General features: G+C 49.8%; 1 protein-coding gene across 1 annotated transcript; it reads left to right on the top strand.

Moving 5' to 3' along the window:
* Positions 1 to 1544: 1544 nt before the first annotated feature.
* On the top strand, positions 1545 to 17000 carry Wnt2b (Wnt family member 2B). The gene is made up of 5 exons (XM_059266022.1): positions 1545 to 1974; positions 7879 to 8099; positions 9347 to 9624; positions 11231 to 11495; positions 15344 to 17000. Exons 1-5 carry the CDS (start codon positions 1793 to 1795, stop codon positions 15571 to 15573), a joined length of 1176 nt encoding a protein of 391 aa, XP_059122005.1. The 5' UTR covers positions 1545 to 1792; the 3' UTR covers positions 15574 to 17000.
* Positions 17001 to 17469: the final 469 nt, after the last annotated feature.

Below are 17469 nucleotides of genomic sequence, written 5' to 3'. Positions count from 1 at the left end.
AATTGATGCATATACTTGGCCCCTTACCACAAAAAATGCAGGCAAAGGACTGAGTTGTGGGGAGAGAGGGCAAGTGCCCTCTGAACTTTTCTCTCTTTTCTGTCTCTGAGGTGTCCTGCTGCCAGCTGTGCGCTGTCCTTCACACTCTGGCATCTAACACCCCCAATCAAACAAGGCCTGACAGTGAGTTTGGGGTTAAGGTGGGTGGGCAGTCACCAGCATGATGTTTACATCAGAACTTTATAGTTTAGATAAAATCATGAGGAGAGGCATGCGAGACACCTGGAAACAGGAAAGGCTAGGCAGGAGAAACTGAGGCTGAAGGCCTTAGGCCAGACCCCAGAGGAAGTCTTCGGTTGAAAGACTCAGGGCTTTGAAGAATTTTTATGTTTTCTGCCCCACGGGGCTTCTTCCCACCCAGGGGAGTGAGAGCCTGTTGTGAGGTAGGGGCGGGGGGGGGGGGGTAATAGAAAGGGAGCAAGAAGTCACTTTCAGCCCACAACACCTCTCCTCTTCTTCCCATTTTCCCACACCCACCCCAGGGCTCTTCGGGACTGAGGGAGGACCAGCGAGCAGTGGAGAGGAGGAAGGGGGGAAAGGGAGGGAGGGGAGACCAGGCACCAGGGCTTCCACTCTCTCCGCAGGACCCCCACCCCGGCCTCTGGTGCGGGAAAGCCGCCCAGCTGTTTCTGATTCTTTCCTAGTCGCAGCTCCGCCCGAGGGGGTGGGGGACGGAGATACTGGGAGAGACCGAGCTCGGCCGAGCCCCGGCCGGCCGTCAGGGCACCGGCCGCTGCATCCCGCCGCCGGCAGGTGTGTCGCTTGGGCAGCCGAAAGAGCCTGACCTGGGGAAAGCACCTAGGTGGATAGGCGCTGGGTCTCAACGACGTGCGGGACGAAAGGGTGGTGTTGGTGTAGTGGGTAGGAGAAGCCGGGCGATGAGCCCTTGATGAGACAGTCTCCCGCCCGAGGCCCACTGTCCACGGCGCCCCTGAAGGCAGCGTGGCCAAGGGCGTCCCACTGTCCGTCCGGCAACTCCTGCGGGCCGGGTGTCTACCAATTTCCCAGAAGCGCAAGGATAGAAGGACCGGAGAAAAAAAGCATCTTCTGCGCTTAGCTCCCGTTTCACCGTAGGTTAAGGGGGCGACGCGCGGGGGGGGGCGGGTGTTCGTACCCCCCACCCCACCCCACCCCCGCACACTGGGTGCGCCTTGCCACCAAAGCCAGCGGTCCGCGTTGCTGAGTGAAGGGCGCTAGGACCCGGTGGCGTGGCGTGGCGTCGGTAGAGACAGGGGGCTGCAAACGGAGAAGAGCCCCGTCGCGGGTGGCCCGAGCAGGTGAGGGCGCGGCGCGGTGGCGCTCGGGAAAGCCGAGCGGAGGAGGCGGCCGCCACACCTAGGGCGCCGCCGAGCACCCCGGCTGGCGCGGGCGGAGCCCCGCTGAAGGCCGCGCGTGTCCCCGGCCCCGCCCCGCCCCGTCCAATGAGAGCCGCGGCCGCAGGGGCTGTCCGCGCTCTCTGGCCCCCGCCGCACTCCGCGCCCCGGAGCCGCTGACACCGCACCCGAGCCGCTTACACCCGGCTCAGCTCTCGTCGGTCGCCTGGCCCGGCAGCTCGGGAGTTCTTGGGAACTCTGCGCCCGCCCGGCTCCCGGACCCCACGTGCCCCCGCGGTCCCCAGTCGCCCACAGTCCCCATGGCCACCCTGCGGGGCGAGCTAGGAGACGCCTGAGGAAGCCCAGACGGTGCCCGTCCACGGCCCTGCGGGCTGCGCGGCGGGAGTCTGCGCGGAGCTATGCTGAGGCCGCGGGGTGCGGAGGAAGCCGCGCAGCTCGCCCCTCGGCGTGCCCGCATCCTGGTCCCCGCACCCAGACCCGCGGCCCCCGACGTGTCCCCGGCTTCTGCCCGCCTGGGTCTTGCCTGCCTGTTGCTGCTGCTGCTGCTGACTCTGCCGGCCCGTGTAGACACATCTTGGTGGTGAGTGTGGCTCCCAGGGTGGTTAGGCGCAGGGAACGAGTGTACTGCTCCAGGCACCGGCTGCTCAAGCACCAGGCTGTTGCCTGGGTGGTACTGGAGATGATCCCGGCGGGACAGTCGCAGAAGTCTCCGGTGGCTGGTAAGGGGTTGGAGAGAATGAGGCGCTGGAGACACGAGCAGAGCGCTGAGCATCTGGAGCAGGTAGCTGGTGGTGGAAGTCCCCTAGACTGCTACACTGTGCCCCCTGGGTTTCTAACTCATGCCCGCAGCGCAGAAGCTACTATCCGATTCTCTCTCAGGGTTGGTTCGAGGAACCAGTCGCCTCTCCACATCCTGCAGTGGCTGTTCCGCGCAGTCTACAGTTGTGGCCTTCAAAAAGCCTTCCACCACCAAAGGTCTCCCCAGGGGACGTGGAGTAGGGGGCAGCTGGCTGGGACCCACATTCCTCTGCTAGTCTAGGCCACACAATGAGGTAGTAGTATCCACAGCAAGGCTTAGAAGTGAAATTGAGGCACAAACTACTCCCTTCCCCTTAATTCCCACAATTGAAACAAATTAAACACTTGGGGTTGCATAACCCAGGCATTTGTCATCAGCCTCGGCTTTGAGGGTGTAATTTTGAACACTGATGTCCCTTTTTGCTTTCCTGCCCCAGATGACCTAACCTCCCACCTCTCCCCTACAAGCCCCAGCAGCTTCCAGAGAGTCTCAAGACTTTTGAGACCCTCTCTTCAGATCTCTTGTAGGCCTTAGTCTTCAGACGCTTCCAAAAGGCAGATGAGGCAAAAGGTGTCCAGGAGCCGCTGGCCGCCTGCTGGGTCCTTGGTAGAACCCCTACCCAGCCCCAGGACTCCTCCAACCCTGCAGTGGCATCCTCCTTCCAGAAAGGGCAAAGTAAGGGGGTAGGATTGAACTGCAAAAAGTTTCAGTCCCCTGTCTTTTCTCCTCACCCTTCCAGTCAAACTGGCTTCTGGGGCTGAGCTAGTGCCCCTCTTTAACATGCAGCACCCCGTTTCCCCCTTACTCTGCTCCTTCCCTGAAGCAAGCACCCCCACCTCCATCCCCCACCCCACCTCCCTCAAAATGAGGTCTCTTCTCTTGCACCCTGTGGCTTTTCTCCTCTTGACTAGGAATCTGGCCTGGAAGGGTGAGGGGTAGCTGGCTGAGGGGCAAGCCAGCTCGGCCTGCAGATTCCTATCATTTCAAGATGCTGCTCTCTCCATCCCCACCCCCACCCCTGTTTTCCTGTTAAAGAAAAAGCTTTCTTTTGGATCTTTTTTATCTCTGCAGTGTTGGGGAAGGCAAGGGAGGGGGGTTCGGATGGGGAAGCAGAGAGGCCTGTATCTTACATCTGGCTTGAGACATTCCTTTAGAAAGGGAAAGAGAAGGAAGGAAGAAGGAGGGGGAGCCTTTCAATGACCAGAGCGAGATACCAAGCCCCCTTCCGACACAGTTTGGCTGAGGACTTACATCGTCAGGGTCCCTGTGGAGACAGCATGGAAGCACGAAGGGCCGGGTGCCCACCTTTACCTCGCTCACATGGTAACTGGCTCTTTGAAGCACTTGATTGCTTTGCAGCAGTCTGAGACAGTCTTGGTGACCTATGGATGCTTAGATGAGGAAGTGGCACTCTGGATGTCTCCACATCCTGGTAGTGGTTCCTAAAGACTCACCTGCAGCTCTTCTAGTCCCCATTTTCACCCTTGACTACCACTCCCTGTCTCCTTTTCTTTCTCCTTTCCTCCTAGAGGTTCAGATTAAAGATGTCGCAGAAGCTACTAGATGGAAGAGCTAGGTAGGGAGGCAGGTGACAGAGGGGCTGAGTGGTTCTTATGTCGTGAAGACAGTATCAGGACCAGAATGAATGTGGGTACAGAGCTCATTTCCATCTCCTTGCCCTCACCTTGTCACAGCTACAGCCATAGGTGTCTGTCTGTCTCAGTGGTCACCACTTGTAGAAGGGGAAACCTGGCCCCCAAGATTATCTCAAGCCCAGCAAGGCTAGTAGTGTGTACAATCCCCGGAGGAGATGGGTGTCTGTTGACTCAGAGTGTCCGTGTTCTACTTTGGAGCAGAAGGCCATCCCTATGATCTTCATAGCCTAGGATTCTTCCCCTTCCTCTCTAGTAACTCCTCTGTCTCTTTCCTTAACTTGAAGAAGACACAAATGGTTTCTTCTTAGTCTTTGATAAGAAATGTGGATATGTAGAGACGCACAAGAGCTGAGCATGTTCTTGGGCTCATAAAGAGAGATCACAGAGCAGGGTCATATTAGTACTACTGTTACTGTAAACACACACCCTGTACTGAATCTTTACTGAGTTGCAGGCTCCATGGCCAACCACCTTGTTGAGCATCATCTCTGATCTCCAGGATAAGCCTGCGGTAGGTACTGTTATAATCCGCATTTCACCAATGAAGAGACTGACTAGGTACTGTTATAATCCCCGTTTCACCAACAAAGAGACTGACGGATAGCAGAGGAAGGGAAAACAAAACAAGCTTGCTGGGTGTGGTGGCACACGCCTTTAATCCCAGCACTTGCGAGGCAGAGCCAGGTGGATCTTGGTGAGTTCCAGGCCTGTCTGATCTTTATAGCAAGTTTTAGGTCCGCCAGGACTACAAAGTGAGACCCTATCTCAAAAATAAGAAAAAAATTGCTCAAATTTATACCAATTTTGGAGTTATATGGTTTTATTTCTAATCAAACATTGTGTGCATCTCTTGCTTCTGGAATAAAAATGAATTTTGGCTGGGTATGATGGCACACTCCTGTAATACTACTACTCAGGAGGCTGAGGCAGGGGAATCAAAACTTGGAGGCCATCTTTAGATGTATAGTAAGACTCGGTCTGAAAAAAAAAAACAAAACAACCAACCACAAAAGGCCCTTGAGTTTGAAGTCAGATGGCTTCCCTCACCCTGGTTTCCACCCAAGTGTCCCTTCAGAGTGGGGTTTCCCTGCCCTTCATCCCGTGGCGTCATCTTGGTGGTTTGCTGTTGCTGTTTTTGAGACAGCGACCCGCTATGTATCCTTGGCTGCCCTGGAACACTATACAGACCAGGCTGGCTTCAAACTCAGAGATCTGCCTGCCTCTGCCTTCTGAGTGCTGAGACTGAAGTTATGAATCACCACTCCCAGCTAAGTTCTAACACACCAGTGGATAGACATAAAAGGAGGGGGTGGAGATCCCTGGCTCCATTAAACAGACAGAGACATGGAATGTCTGAAAAAAGTATATGTAGTGTTACAAGGAATCAAAGTAACTGAACTGGAGTTGGTGGCAGTCTAGGGGGAGCGGGAAGCCGGGGATAATCAAATCAGAGCAAGCAGGTGTTTATTCAATAGCACCTACCATGTAGCAGAGACTTTTCTTAGCACTGGGGGATACTGACATGCAGATTGGGGTTCAGTAGACCTGGAGGCAGAGTTGAGGCACTTACAAATCCCTAGAAGCAAGGGGCTAGAGTAGGGTCTCAGTGATTCTGTCAAGGGAAAGAATGTGAATTGGTCAAAAGCAGGCGAGGAGAGCACTCTGGTGCAGAGGCTGGGAAGGAAGTGAAGAATTAATTTCTGAAAGGGAAAACAGGAAGTCAGAACTGAGGCATCCTCCCCCAGACAATGAGCTGAGGGATACCGTGAAGTCTTTGTGCCCCTAACAGCTAAGCTCAGTGCCTGGCGCGTGGAGGCATTGTGTAAGGGTGTGTGGAGCTGAGGGACATGGGTTCAGCTTCAGGCTCGGTGTTATTGGTGGTTCCCACACTGGCCTACAAGGCTCCCAAAACCAGACAGCAGGCAAGCCCCATGCAGGGTCTTGAAGCAGTTACTTAGGCAGTAGGCAGGGTAGTAGGAAAGCCTAATTATCTTCCCATCTTAGATACTGAACAGATGTTCCCGTGCTCATTGAGGATGTAATATGAAGGATCAATGTGGGCTACAGCAGAATGGATTAAAGTCAGACCACAGGAAGGCAGGCCCTTTTGCCAGGGTTTGGCTTGCCCCACTCCAGACTGTCTATGAGGGCTGGATTATTGGTCTCCCATTCCCATCCAACCTCCTTCCTCCAAGCCCCAGATAAAAAAACAAACACCCATTGCCTAGATCAGTGATCTGGGGCCGAGCTGGGCAAGCAGCATGGTGGTGAGTCAGGGCCCAGCTCCAACTCTGATGGTTTCAATCCTCCAGACAAAGCACCAGGGCAGTGGGTGGAACTCAAAGCTGTGCGTCAGGCAGGCCTTTCCGGCCTGGCCCAGCCTGGGGTGTTTATTTTGTTTGTTCCTGGAAGCTGCTGCCCTGATGGACAGTGCTGGGGATGCTGATTCCATGGGATTTGTTCTTGGAGGGACAGCCCTCTTGCCCTTCCCTCTGGACAGATGGGGCTCATCAGCCCTGCTGAGTTCCCGAAGACGCAAGCGTCAACCCCCCTTGTATTTGCCTGAGTTCCTGTCACTAGCGGTGATCTAGTCTGTGGGTGAGGGCTGGCTGTGGGGATGTGTGGTGGGGGTAGGGCTCAGGGATGGTTGGCTTGCCCTTCCCCTATCGGCTGCCTTCTCTTCTCCTCACCCACTTCTAGGCCCACTTTGGGGACATTCCCAAACCACTGGCTCATTCATAGTTCGGACCAAAGGTTTTCTGTTTGCAGTAGCAACTGATCACTACAGCTCCCACCTGTTCCCAGCAGGAAAGAGAGTGGAATCCCATTTCAGTGTCAGCACAAGAGACTAGAACGTGCTGCAAAGACCAAAGGAAGTGCTGTGTGGAGGGTTTACCAGAATGGGGCGGGACAGAAAGGGAGAGAAGCTGAGCTGCCAGAAGGGACTGAATGAGTCTCATCTCTTAGGGGGACTTCTTGGGGAGAAAGGGTGATATCCTCCTGTTTTCTCTCCAGAATCTCTAGAGGTAGAGCCCAGGGGTGAGATTGTTTGAAAGGTCATATTGCCTTGAGCAGTTTTGAATGATGCTGACAGTCCATCAACCCTTCAGTGGCCATCTCGCTTGACCTTGTAAATTATTCAGACTAGAGATTCTACCACATTATTTGTTTGTTTATTTATTTATTTAAAGAGACAGGTTCTCACTATGTAGCCTTGGCTGGTCTAGAACTCTATGTAGATTAGGCTGCCCTAGAACTCAGCAAGATCTGCCCATCTCTGTCTCCTGAGTGCTGGGATTAAATGTGTGTGCCATCCTGCCCACTGAATACTTACTGTTTTGTCCTGTTCAGGCTTCCTGCTGTAAACAGCTCTTTGTCCATGAAGGTCCTTCCTGGACATTGTGCTTTATAGGTTGGGGAAAGTTATTTTAAAAGCTTCATTGGTTATGAAAAGTAAAGGGAATGGGGAGGAGGGTAAAAAAATGGGGTCTTGTTCTATAGCCTTGGGATTGGATGGAAGTGAGGACTTTTTTAGCCACATGGTCTAAAGCTGTAAACATTACTCAGAACTACCCATCATGTCTTTTCCAGCCCCTCTTCTCCTCATCCTGCGGCCAAGCTGTCTTCATAGACCAGCCACTCGATTCGTGCCTCTTACATGTGCGTGTGAGAGTGTTGTCTCAGATCCTCATTTTTGTTATTTTTCTGTGAGGATCTTAATGTTTATTAAATAAACAGGCAGTGGGTTTGTGTGACATGGCCACAGCTTCTGTGTATGACACATGCCTGGCTGTGTTCTTGAAGTGTGTGTTACTTTGGCCTTTGGCTAGCGAACTGGTAAGGGTAGGAGACCACTCAGTTACTCTTTCTGCAACTGTGTAGCTTTTTTTCAGAGATTGTGGGTAGTGGTTCTACCTGTCAGCCTCAGAGAATGTCTTGGGATCGGAAGGAATCTCTGTAACCCCCTTTATCCCTTTGCTGATGCCTGCCTCCTTGGGGAACCTGTGACAAAACCACCTCCACTTCACAGGTACATAGGGGCGCTGGGAGCCCGAGTGATCTGTGACAACATCCCTGGTTTGGTGAGCCGGCAGCGGCAGCTGTGCCAGCGCTACCCAGACATCATGCGTTCAGTGGGCGAAGGCGCCCGGGAGTGGATCCGAGAGTGCCAGCACCAGTTCCGCCATCACCGCTGGAACTGCACCACACTGGACCGGGACCACACTGTCTTTGGCCGCGTCATGCTCCGAAGTAGGGTCCTCCTCCAAGAGTCCCACCCCCTTCCCTTCCTTTGCTCGGGGTGGTGAGTTAGAAGGGTAGGCACGATGCCCTTCGTTTTCCACACACTACCTCATAGTCTAAGAAACAATTGTGGGCAAGCCTGGGAAACAGGAACAGCTGCTCATTACCCTAGATTTGTAAGCCAGGGCCCCCCTCAACCTAAGTGCTTTGAGATGGTGGGTCAGTGTAAGTATTCTCTGGCCTCCCCATATCCCAGTCAGGCAGGCGTCCATGGACTATACAGCTAAGGACTAGGACCAAGTCCTCTGCTTCTTACCACCACGGTCACTATCATCACCCAGTCACCGTAGCAATCCCAACGTTATAGTAATGGGAACAAGAGATAAACAGAAAGGTGGTGTGTAAATATTCCAAGAGCTAGTGCTTCCCTCCAGTTCAGCAAGAGTTCAGCAGAGAGAGACAGCAAAAGAGGAGAAAAGGGAGGAGACAGAACTCTGAAGGAGAAGGAGAGCTGGGGGTGATGAACATTCGTCCCCACGGGCAAGGAGAGGACCGAACAGGCTAAAGTTAGTGTGTTTCTCTGAACAGGCTGACCCCCGGGGCAGGGGTCGACATTGCAGGGGAACTGTCCAGCAGAGGGGGCCTGAAAACCCTGGAATGTTGACCACGGCAGGTGGCGCTGCATCAGAACTGTGTGTGTGTGTGTGTGTGTGTGTGTGTGTGTGTGTGTGTGTGTGTGTGTGTGAGAGAGAGAGAGAGAGAGAGAGAGAGAGAGAGAGAGAGAGAGAGAGAGAGAGAGAGGATAATGGAGTAGAGGTCAGCCCAGAGAGAGAGAGAGAGAGAGAGAGAGAGAGAGAGAGAGAGAGAGTGAGAGGATAATGGAGTAGAGGTCAGCCCAGAGAGGTCAGATGTGCAAATGAGTGGCATAGGGAGAGCCAGCAGCAGAAATGCTCTTAGAGGGCAAGGACACCTTGACAGGTGGAGTGGGCTCTAGAAAAGCTAAGGAAGCTTCTGCAATTGTGTGGATTGAAGAAGGAGATGGACGGAGTTGGGCATGTGGCCGGTCCCTGCAATCCTAGCAGGCTGAGACAGGAAAATCTCAAGTTCAAAGCTAGGTTACATAACAAGTTCCAGGCCTGGACCATTGAGTAAGACACTGTGGAAAACACCCAGAAATGTGTGTGTGGGGTGTGTGTGTGGTGGTGGAGTGGAAGACATGGACTGTTCCTGTAATGTCTCTGCCTCTCTCTGTGTAGGTAGCCGGGAGGCAGCATTCGTATATGCCATCTCATCAGCAGGAGTGGTCCATGCCATCACTCGGGCCTGCAGCCAGGGGGAACTGAGTGTGTGCAGCTGTGACCCATATACCCGAGGTCGGCACCATGACCAACGAGGGGACTTTGACTGGGGTGGCTGCAGTGACAACATCCACTACGGTGTCCGCTTTGCCAAGGCTTTCGTGGATGCCAAAGAGAAGAGGCTTAAGGACGCCCGGGCCCTCATGAACTTACACAACAACCGCTGTGGTCGCACGGTCAGTACTCACATCTGGGTGTGTACATTCACGTTCTCTGGTGTAAACCCGCTAGTGTGACCACAGGCTGAAAGCAGAGGTGGAAGAGTTGATGGCTTCTGGATCACTTCCAAAATCCCTAACATTCCGCACAGAATGCAAGGGAGCCTGGGAATGCATAGGTTCAACCAGGTTCTCATCAGACAGGGAGGTAACTTTCTTTTCTTCCCCTCTCATCCCCTCCTCTCCCTCCTGCTTCGCTTTCCCTGTTTCCTTCCTTTTTTCTTTTGTTTTTTTTTTTGGGGGGGTGGTGGTGAATTTTTGTTGGTTGTTTTTGTTTTTGTTTTTTGAGACAAGGTCTAGGTAGCCCTGGCTGGCTTGGAACTCCATAGATAGACCAGGTTGGCCTTGAACTCACACAGATCCATCTGCCTCTGCCTCCTTAGTGCTGGGATTAACCGTGTGTAACACCATGCTCCACCTTGTTTTGTTTTATTTGAGACAGGGTCTCACTCTGCCTATAGCCTAGGCTGATCTCAAATTTGTGGCACTAGCTCCCATCTCAACCTCCTGAGTGCTGGATTATATGTGTGTGCCACCTTGCTGAACTAAAAAATACATTCTAAATTTTAAAATTTGATTTGTATATGATTGTGCGTATATATGTGTATACGTGGATGTACAGGTCTGTGCTTTCTCACAGAGACCAGAGGAGGATGTCAGATGTCCTGCTCTGTCACTTTCCACCTTATTCCCTTGAGACAGGGTCTCTCACTGAACCTGGAACTCAAGTCCCAGCAATCTTCCTCTCTCCAATCTTCCTGTTTCTGTACCCCAGCCCCCATCACTGGGATTACAGGTAGCCCATGTGCTACCATGCCTGGCTTTTTATATGGGTTGTACAGATTTAAACCCAGGTTCTTATAGGGACAGTAAGCGTTCTTACATGCTGAGCCATCTCCCAAACCCCAAAGTAGCTTTTAATTTTTTTATTTTAATTGATTTATTGTTGTTGTTGTGTGTATGTATGATGTATATGGGTGGGCATGAACGGCACGGTGCATGTGTGGAGGTCAGAGGACAACTTTGTGGAACTGGCTCTCACCTTCCACTTACATGTGGGTTCTGGGGATCAAACTCAGGTTGCCAGGACAGCATGGCAAGTGCCTTTCCTTGATATCAGTATCACTGGCCCCAAAGTAGCTTTTTTTTTTTTTTTTTTTTTTTTTTAAAGAGGAAAAGCTCCCTTCATAAAGACCTTCAGGTATTGCTGTAGGCTATTCACTGGTATTTGAGCATCTGTTCTATACTGTGCTGAGAACTGACATGCTATAAAAGCAAAAGGCATGTCACTTGGCTCTCTAAAAGGATGTGTAGGCTATAACCAGGAGCACACTTGCTCCTGGGGCTTGACAATCCAGCAGGTAGTCATGAAGAGCAAAGCACTGTTGGTCCAGGAAGATGTCCTGCAAGAGGTTCTCTGACGTGGTCAGGAGAATCGGTGGGATCTGGCAGAGAACCACCAAGGGCTCAACCAGCAGGCCTGGACCAGCAGAGCTCAGAGCACTCCTGCTTTTGACCCCAGGGTGACTAAGCAGTGTCCTGACCTGCTTCCTCCCTCCCCTAGGCTGTGCGGCGATTTTTAAAGCTGGAATGTAAGTGTCACGGTGTGAGTGGCTCCTGTACTCTACGTACCTGCTGGAGGGCACTCTCAGACTTCCGACGCACAGGTGACTACCTGAGGCGACGGTATGATGGAGCTGTGCAGGTGACTGCCACCCAGGATGGTGCCAATTTCACAGCAGCCCGCCAGGGCTATCGCCATGCCACCCGGACTGATCTTGTCTACTTTGACAACTCCCCTGACTACTGTGTCTTGGACAAGGCTGCAGGTGAGGAAAAGCAGGCAGAGAGTGACATGGGACTTGGTTATTAGTGCAAGCACTTCTGCTTAATCCAGATCTGTCCAGTTTGTAGGAGTTAAGGAAAGGAAAGGAGTCAGTTGCCTCCTTACATGAAAATCTGGTCTTGAAATAGGTGGTTTGTGCCTCAGGCTGCCAGGCCAAGGTTGCACAAGTAGGTCATATGACACTCTACTATATCCCCAGTGTCTGGGATACAGTAGGTACTACTCAGAGAACATTTAAATGAGCTACCTGTTTTCAGTTCTGAGCAAGCTGTGAGCTACACAGAAGCATCAGATGTAGCACTAAGCCTTTGGCTTTTAACGGTCTAGCTAAGAAAATAAGATGGAGCTGGGGATAGAGCTCAGCTGATATAGCATGTGCTTAGTATGTACGAGGCCCTGGGTTGACACCCTCTACTACCAGAAAAGGAAAGAAAGAAAGAAAGGAAGAAAGAAAGAAGGAAGGAAGGAAGGAAGGAAGGAAGGAAACAAATAAACAAACAAACAAAGAAAAAGGAAAGAGGCCGGAGGAATCAAGGAGGTTTGTTTGAACACGGGAAATCAATCTGCTTCTTGATTTGCTGCCACTGCAGACTCCAAAAGGAGTGAGGGAGACAGGAGGTGATCTCTGCAAAGGCTCCTGAGCAGCAAATGCTTGAGAACAAGCAGAAAATGGCCGTTTTTCAGTCAGTTCTGTATATGTGTGGTGCTGGGGAAGGGGGTCTTGGGAACACTGCAGTGATTAGAGAGAATAGAAGCTCCCACTGTGGCTCATAATTTCTGGTCCAGATAAGTTAAACCAGGGACAATGTGTGGCTCGGTGGAGCTGCTTCTCCTCTGGTCCCTGTTGCTGGGCTCCCAGGCTCTTTGCTGGAGATTCACTCATCAAGATTTGCTAGAGTGGAGCTCCACACCATGGCTGGCTTCAATTCTGTTTGTTTTCACTCTTATCATGCCTAGAGTCAAGTGGCTCAGAGCGCTTCAGCCCAGAGAGGGGTGGTGTTCCCCTGGACAATGGAAGGTGTAGATGCACTTTCTAGAGTGCCAGAAGTAAGAAGCGTTGGGGAGGTCCTCTGGACTCTCCTAGTGATTTACTATCATGAGTCAGTTTTTCCATGTGGTCTAATTCGGAGGGTTAATCTCTGGATGCCTGGGAATAATTCCACAGCACCTGAAGTGTAGTCTGTTTCACACTCAAAATGTACCTTTAGAGACGGATCTTTGGAGTTAGGAGGGAGGACGAGTCATATGCATATTAATTTTTCTCAGAGGCATAAAATTAAGTCCCATAAACCCATATAATCCAAATGGTATAAGCCAGCCCAGGAATATGGAACCAGGTATTCCCTCCAGGCAGTACTATCCAACTAAACTTCCTGCAGTGATTGAATCTCCATTGCTGCTGTCTCCTCAATGAGCATGTGAATTACATAAGTCCCCTCTTATCTATGGTGGATGTGTTCCAAAATCAGGGGATGCCTGAAAGTGCAGGTACTACTAAACCTTTGTAATATGCTTCTCTTAGGCATATATACTGTGGTGAGGTTTAATTTGTAAGTTAGGCATGGCACATGGTGAGTGGCAAGAACAAATAATAAGATAGTAGGTCCATTTTTCTAGCAGTGCTGTTGATCTAACCAGGGCCTTGCAATATGCTGGGCAAGGGCTCTACCACTGAGTCACAAATAGGACAATTTTAATAACACAGTGTAATAAAACATTTACAAGTCTTAATCATTTATCTTTGGAGTTTCCATTTAACACTTTTGGAACTACATTTGATGTTGGGTAACAAACTACAGAGACTAAAACCATGAACAAGTGTGATGGACTACTACAGCGTTGGTCTAATTCAAAACTGAACCTTTTTAGTTTAGCTCATTTTAATTCACTGAATTTAAGAAAGCACATGCTGTTAGTAGCTACCCTACTGGACAGCATAGCTCCAGACTGTAGAAGAGGGTTTTGGTGTTTAAGACCCAGCCTTTGAATTAGAATGATGTATGTAGTAGACCTAGTCATCCCACATTCTAGAGCAGTAGTTTGCTAACATTTTAGATTAATTATTACTGTTGTTAAAAAAAAATGGAGGGGGCTGGAGAGATGACTCAGTGGTTAATAGTGCTTGCTGTTCTTCCATAGGACCTGATTTCAGTTCCCAGAACTGAATTAGGCTGCTCAGAACTGCCTGTAACTCCAGCTCCTGGGGACTGATGCCTTCCTCTGGCCTATGAGGGCATCCACATACAAGTGTGCATACACACACATACAAAGATGCATACACACACATAAATAAATAAAATAAATCTTAAAAAGTAAAACTTAGGGCTGGAAAGATGGCTCAGGAGGTGAAGGCGCTTCTGCAAACTGTTAACCTGAGTTTGATGCCCCCAGGAGCCATATGTAGAAGGAGAGAACCAGCCCCACAAGCTGTTTTGACTTCTGCATGCATGCTGTGGCCTGCGCATGCCCATAACTTACATATATATATATATATATATATATATATATATATATATATATATATAAATTTTAAAAGAAAGATTGAGCATCTACCTCCTAGATGTCCCACTCCTGTTGGTGTACTGTGTATATTATAAGATATGCATGCTCTCTGTTTCTGTTGGTGTACTCTTTATATTATAAGATATGCATGCTCTCTCTGTTTCTGTTGCTGTACTGTGTATATTATGAGATATGCATGCTCTCTCTGTTTCTGTTGCTGTACTGTGTATATTATGAGATATGCATGCTCTCTCTGTTTCTGTTGCTGTACTGTGTATATTATGAGATATGCATGCTCTCTCTGTTTCTGTTGGTATCATCGTCATTGCTATAGTGCCATGGATCCAATCCAGGGTCTTGTAAATGCTAGGCAAATACTTACCACTATTAGCCCTAAATGCAGAGATTTTAAACCAATAAGCTAAAAAATAAAGATAAAAGTTCTGCATTTTCTCCCCATATCCTTGTGGATTATGGAGACTATTGCTGTTGAAGTTAGTTGATCCATTTTTTTCTTGAAGTCTCAGGCCAATCACTTCTCCATTTCTGTGCCCCTGTTACTGGGGAAAGGGTTGACAGGATCTTTTGTGCTGACATCTATTGGAATGAAGTCCTGAGCATTTGCTGTGCAAAGAGAAAGCTATGCTCCTAAAAGGAGTATAATAACACAGGAACTCCCTAGAGATATGCCTCCAGCCAATCATGCCACCTCTGTTGGACAGCAATGATAAACACAGCATAATAATCTATTCCATTAGATGTTGAGTTGTTTTGTTTCCCTGAGACAGGATCTTGCTATCCATTTCAATGTGTCCTCAAACTCACTACATATCCCAGGCTAGCCTAAAACTAAAGTGACTCCCCTGTCTCAATATTTTGCATGATGGTGTTATAGGCACGTGCTACCATATCTGCTAGGTGTTATTTTATACACACTCTCATATATGGAAACTGAGGCCCAGACACATTCTTTAACTTGCTAAATAAATACAGCTCTGAAGTGGCACAGCTAGAATTTAAATCCAGATAATATGACATCACAACCCCCACAAATTAGAGAAACTCACCCAGACTTACAGTTCTTACATTTTCCAGTTAGATTCTGAAGAGGACATGGCAGAAAGGGGCTGCAGGTGAAATCGGCAACCTCTGGGGAGCTTTAGTGGTGGCAACAAATGAATCTGGGCCAGAGGGCAATGAATGATCACTTTGGTTAGTGGTTATATTTTCAGAAAAAGAGGTTCTTTATGGCTTCTTAAAAGAGTATAAGGGTACCCGGAGTGGCTAAAACAAAAGTAACTTGGTTTTCACCTCTCTTCTTCAACGCAGGTTCCCTAGGTACCGCAGGCCGCGTCTGCAGCAAGACATCTAAAGGAACGGATGGTTGTGAAATCATGTGTTGTGGCCGAGGGTACGACACAACTCGAGTCACCCGTGTCACCCAGTGCGAGTGCAAATTCCACTGGTGTTGTGCTGTGCGGTGCAAAGAGTGCAGAAACACTGTGGATGTCCACACTTGCAAGGCCCCTAAGAAGGCAGAGTGGCTGGACCAGACCTGAACACACAGATACCTCATTCATCCCTCCACTTCAAGCCTCCAACTCAAAAGCACAAGATCCTTGCATGCACACCTTCCTCCACCCTCAGTCCTGGGTGGCTACAGCTTCTGTTATGGACTTGGAGAGTGATCCAGAGGGACCCCAATGTCCTGGCTGGTTCCTTAGCCCTAGGAAGGAGTTGATAGGGGATGGATATGAGACTGAGTGGCTCCCTGATGTTCCAACTGGAGGTTTGAAGGGAGAGTAGAAGAGGTAGGAGTCTGTCTTCAGAGTGATTTGGTTGCACTAAAGTCAAGGCTCATTTTCCCCTTTGCTTGCACTGACTTCTGATACTCTTTGGGTATGCAACAGGAAGGGAATCTGGAGGTAGCTTCCTTTTTGATCCAACTGTAACAAGGACAGATAGGACAGAGATGTAACTGCCTGTCTCTTCACTGGAGACAGTTTGTGCAGACAATCTTAGGCTATAGCATTCTGCTGAGACCCCGAGACAGCTAGATGTGCTAGCCACAGTGAACAGGGCTCCATCTCATGCTCTTATGTAGCTTATAAACTGGTGGTTTTGTGAGTGGGGAAATCACATAACTATACAATTACACATTCTCTGTGTCTCTATTTCCACCTACATCAGACACCAGCAGCCTGCTCACTGGCTGCCTGTGCAGAGTGAGGTAGCTTGCAGTGGTTCCGTTTTAATAGACCACTAGTGCCCCGGAACAGAACTGTGAGAGAATAGTACAGTAAGCCTGGCTAGGTCTTGGGACTCTCCCCCATTAATTATTCTGGACATTAGGTAGGTTTGGAAAAGACTAATGAAAGGCAGGTAACTCATGGGGGAGGGTAAGCACACCTGATCTCAAGGGCTGTGCGAAGATCAGTGTGTACTAGGATGGTAGAGATTTCTCATTTTGGCAGTTGTTTAGGAGAGGACCATCAGCATTGAAGTAGGAGCAAAAGCAAGTTGCTGTGTAGAAAAAGAGTTGGTGCTGGAGCCAAAGTGATAAACACCTTAGAAGACAGTAGCCTTCCCCCATTTCCTCAGCAAATCTTTATTTTGTGATTCTCCAAGTGCTACTGATGACTACTGTCCCTTCCATGACTGACTTAAACAGGAGGGTTCCCTTTGTGCTCCCAGCCATTGCCTAAGCAGGGTATGCAGTAGTGGAGTCTTTGAAGACAGCAGACATGGTAAGCTAGAAGGTAGGACGTGGGGTTTGAAATCTTGATGGCCTACTGTTGTATGACCTACACAGTGATCATCTTCTGCCTATTGATAAACAGCAATAGTATAGAAATCTGCAGTTATAACAGACCTAGATTTAATCCAGCTACTCACTCACTGTATTTTTTATTTTCAGCAAGGGTCTCTAAATTCTCCTGGCCTGTTTTCTTATCTGTAAAATGAAGGTACATGCCTTGCTCAGAAATTGAGATTTATCTGTGTCCTAAACTCCAGCCAACAGATATACTTCATCAAACCTCTGACTGGTCAAGTACATCCTAACTTCTCTAGGAACTTCTAATTTAGGACTGTCTGGTCTTGATAAGAGACTGGAGATTAAGGAGCTTTCACAGGGAATTCTGGATATGAGGCCTCTCTCTTTTCTCAGGTTCCTCTTCATCCACTCGGGCTCTCAGATGTTTGTGGAGCAACTTCATTTTGCCCAGGCAGCAGGAGGTTGGGGGTGGTGGTGGCTCTGGCCATGGAGGCAGATTTATTTGGATGATAGGACTAATATTTGTGTAACCTGCTGAGACCTGTGTGGGAGAGTTTAGGGTGGTTTTTCTTTTGGTGAGGGGATTTGCTCCGGTTTCACATCCATTAACACAAAACATGAGCTAGTCAGGGCCCTTGTGGTCTGTGGTGAGGGGAAGACTGTGGAGAAATGGGACTGA

This window comes from Peromyscus eremicus, chromosome 6, assembly GCF_949786415.1.
Source record: "Peromyscus eremicus chromosome 6, PerEre_H2_v1, whole genome shotgun sequence".
Classification (NCBI taxonomy): domain Eukaryota; kingdom Metazoa; phylum Chordata; class Mammalia; order Rodentia; family Cricetidae; genus Peromyscus; species Peromyscus eremicus.
The sequence above is the reverse complement of the archived record's forward strand: the minus strand, read 5'-3'. Positions and strand labels throughout refer to the sequence as shown.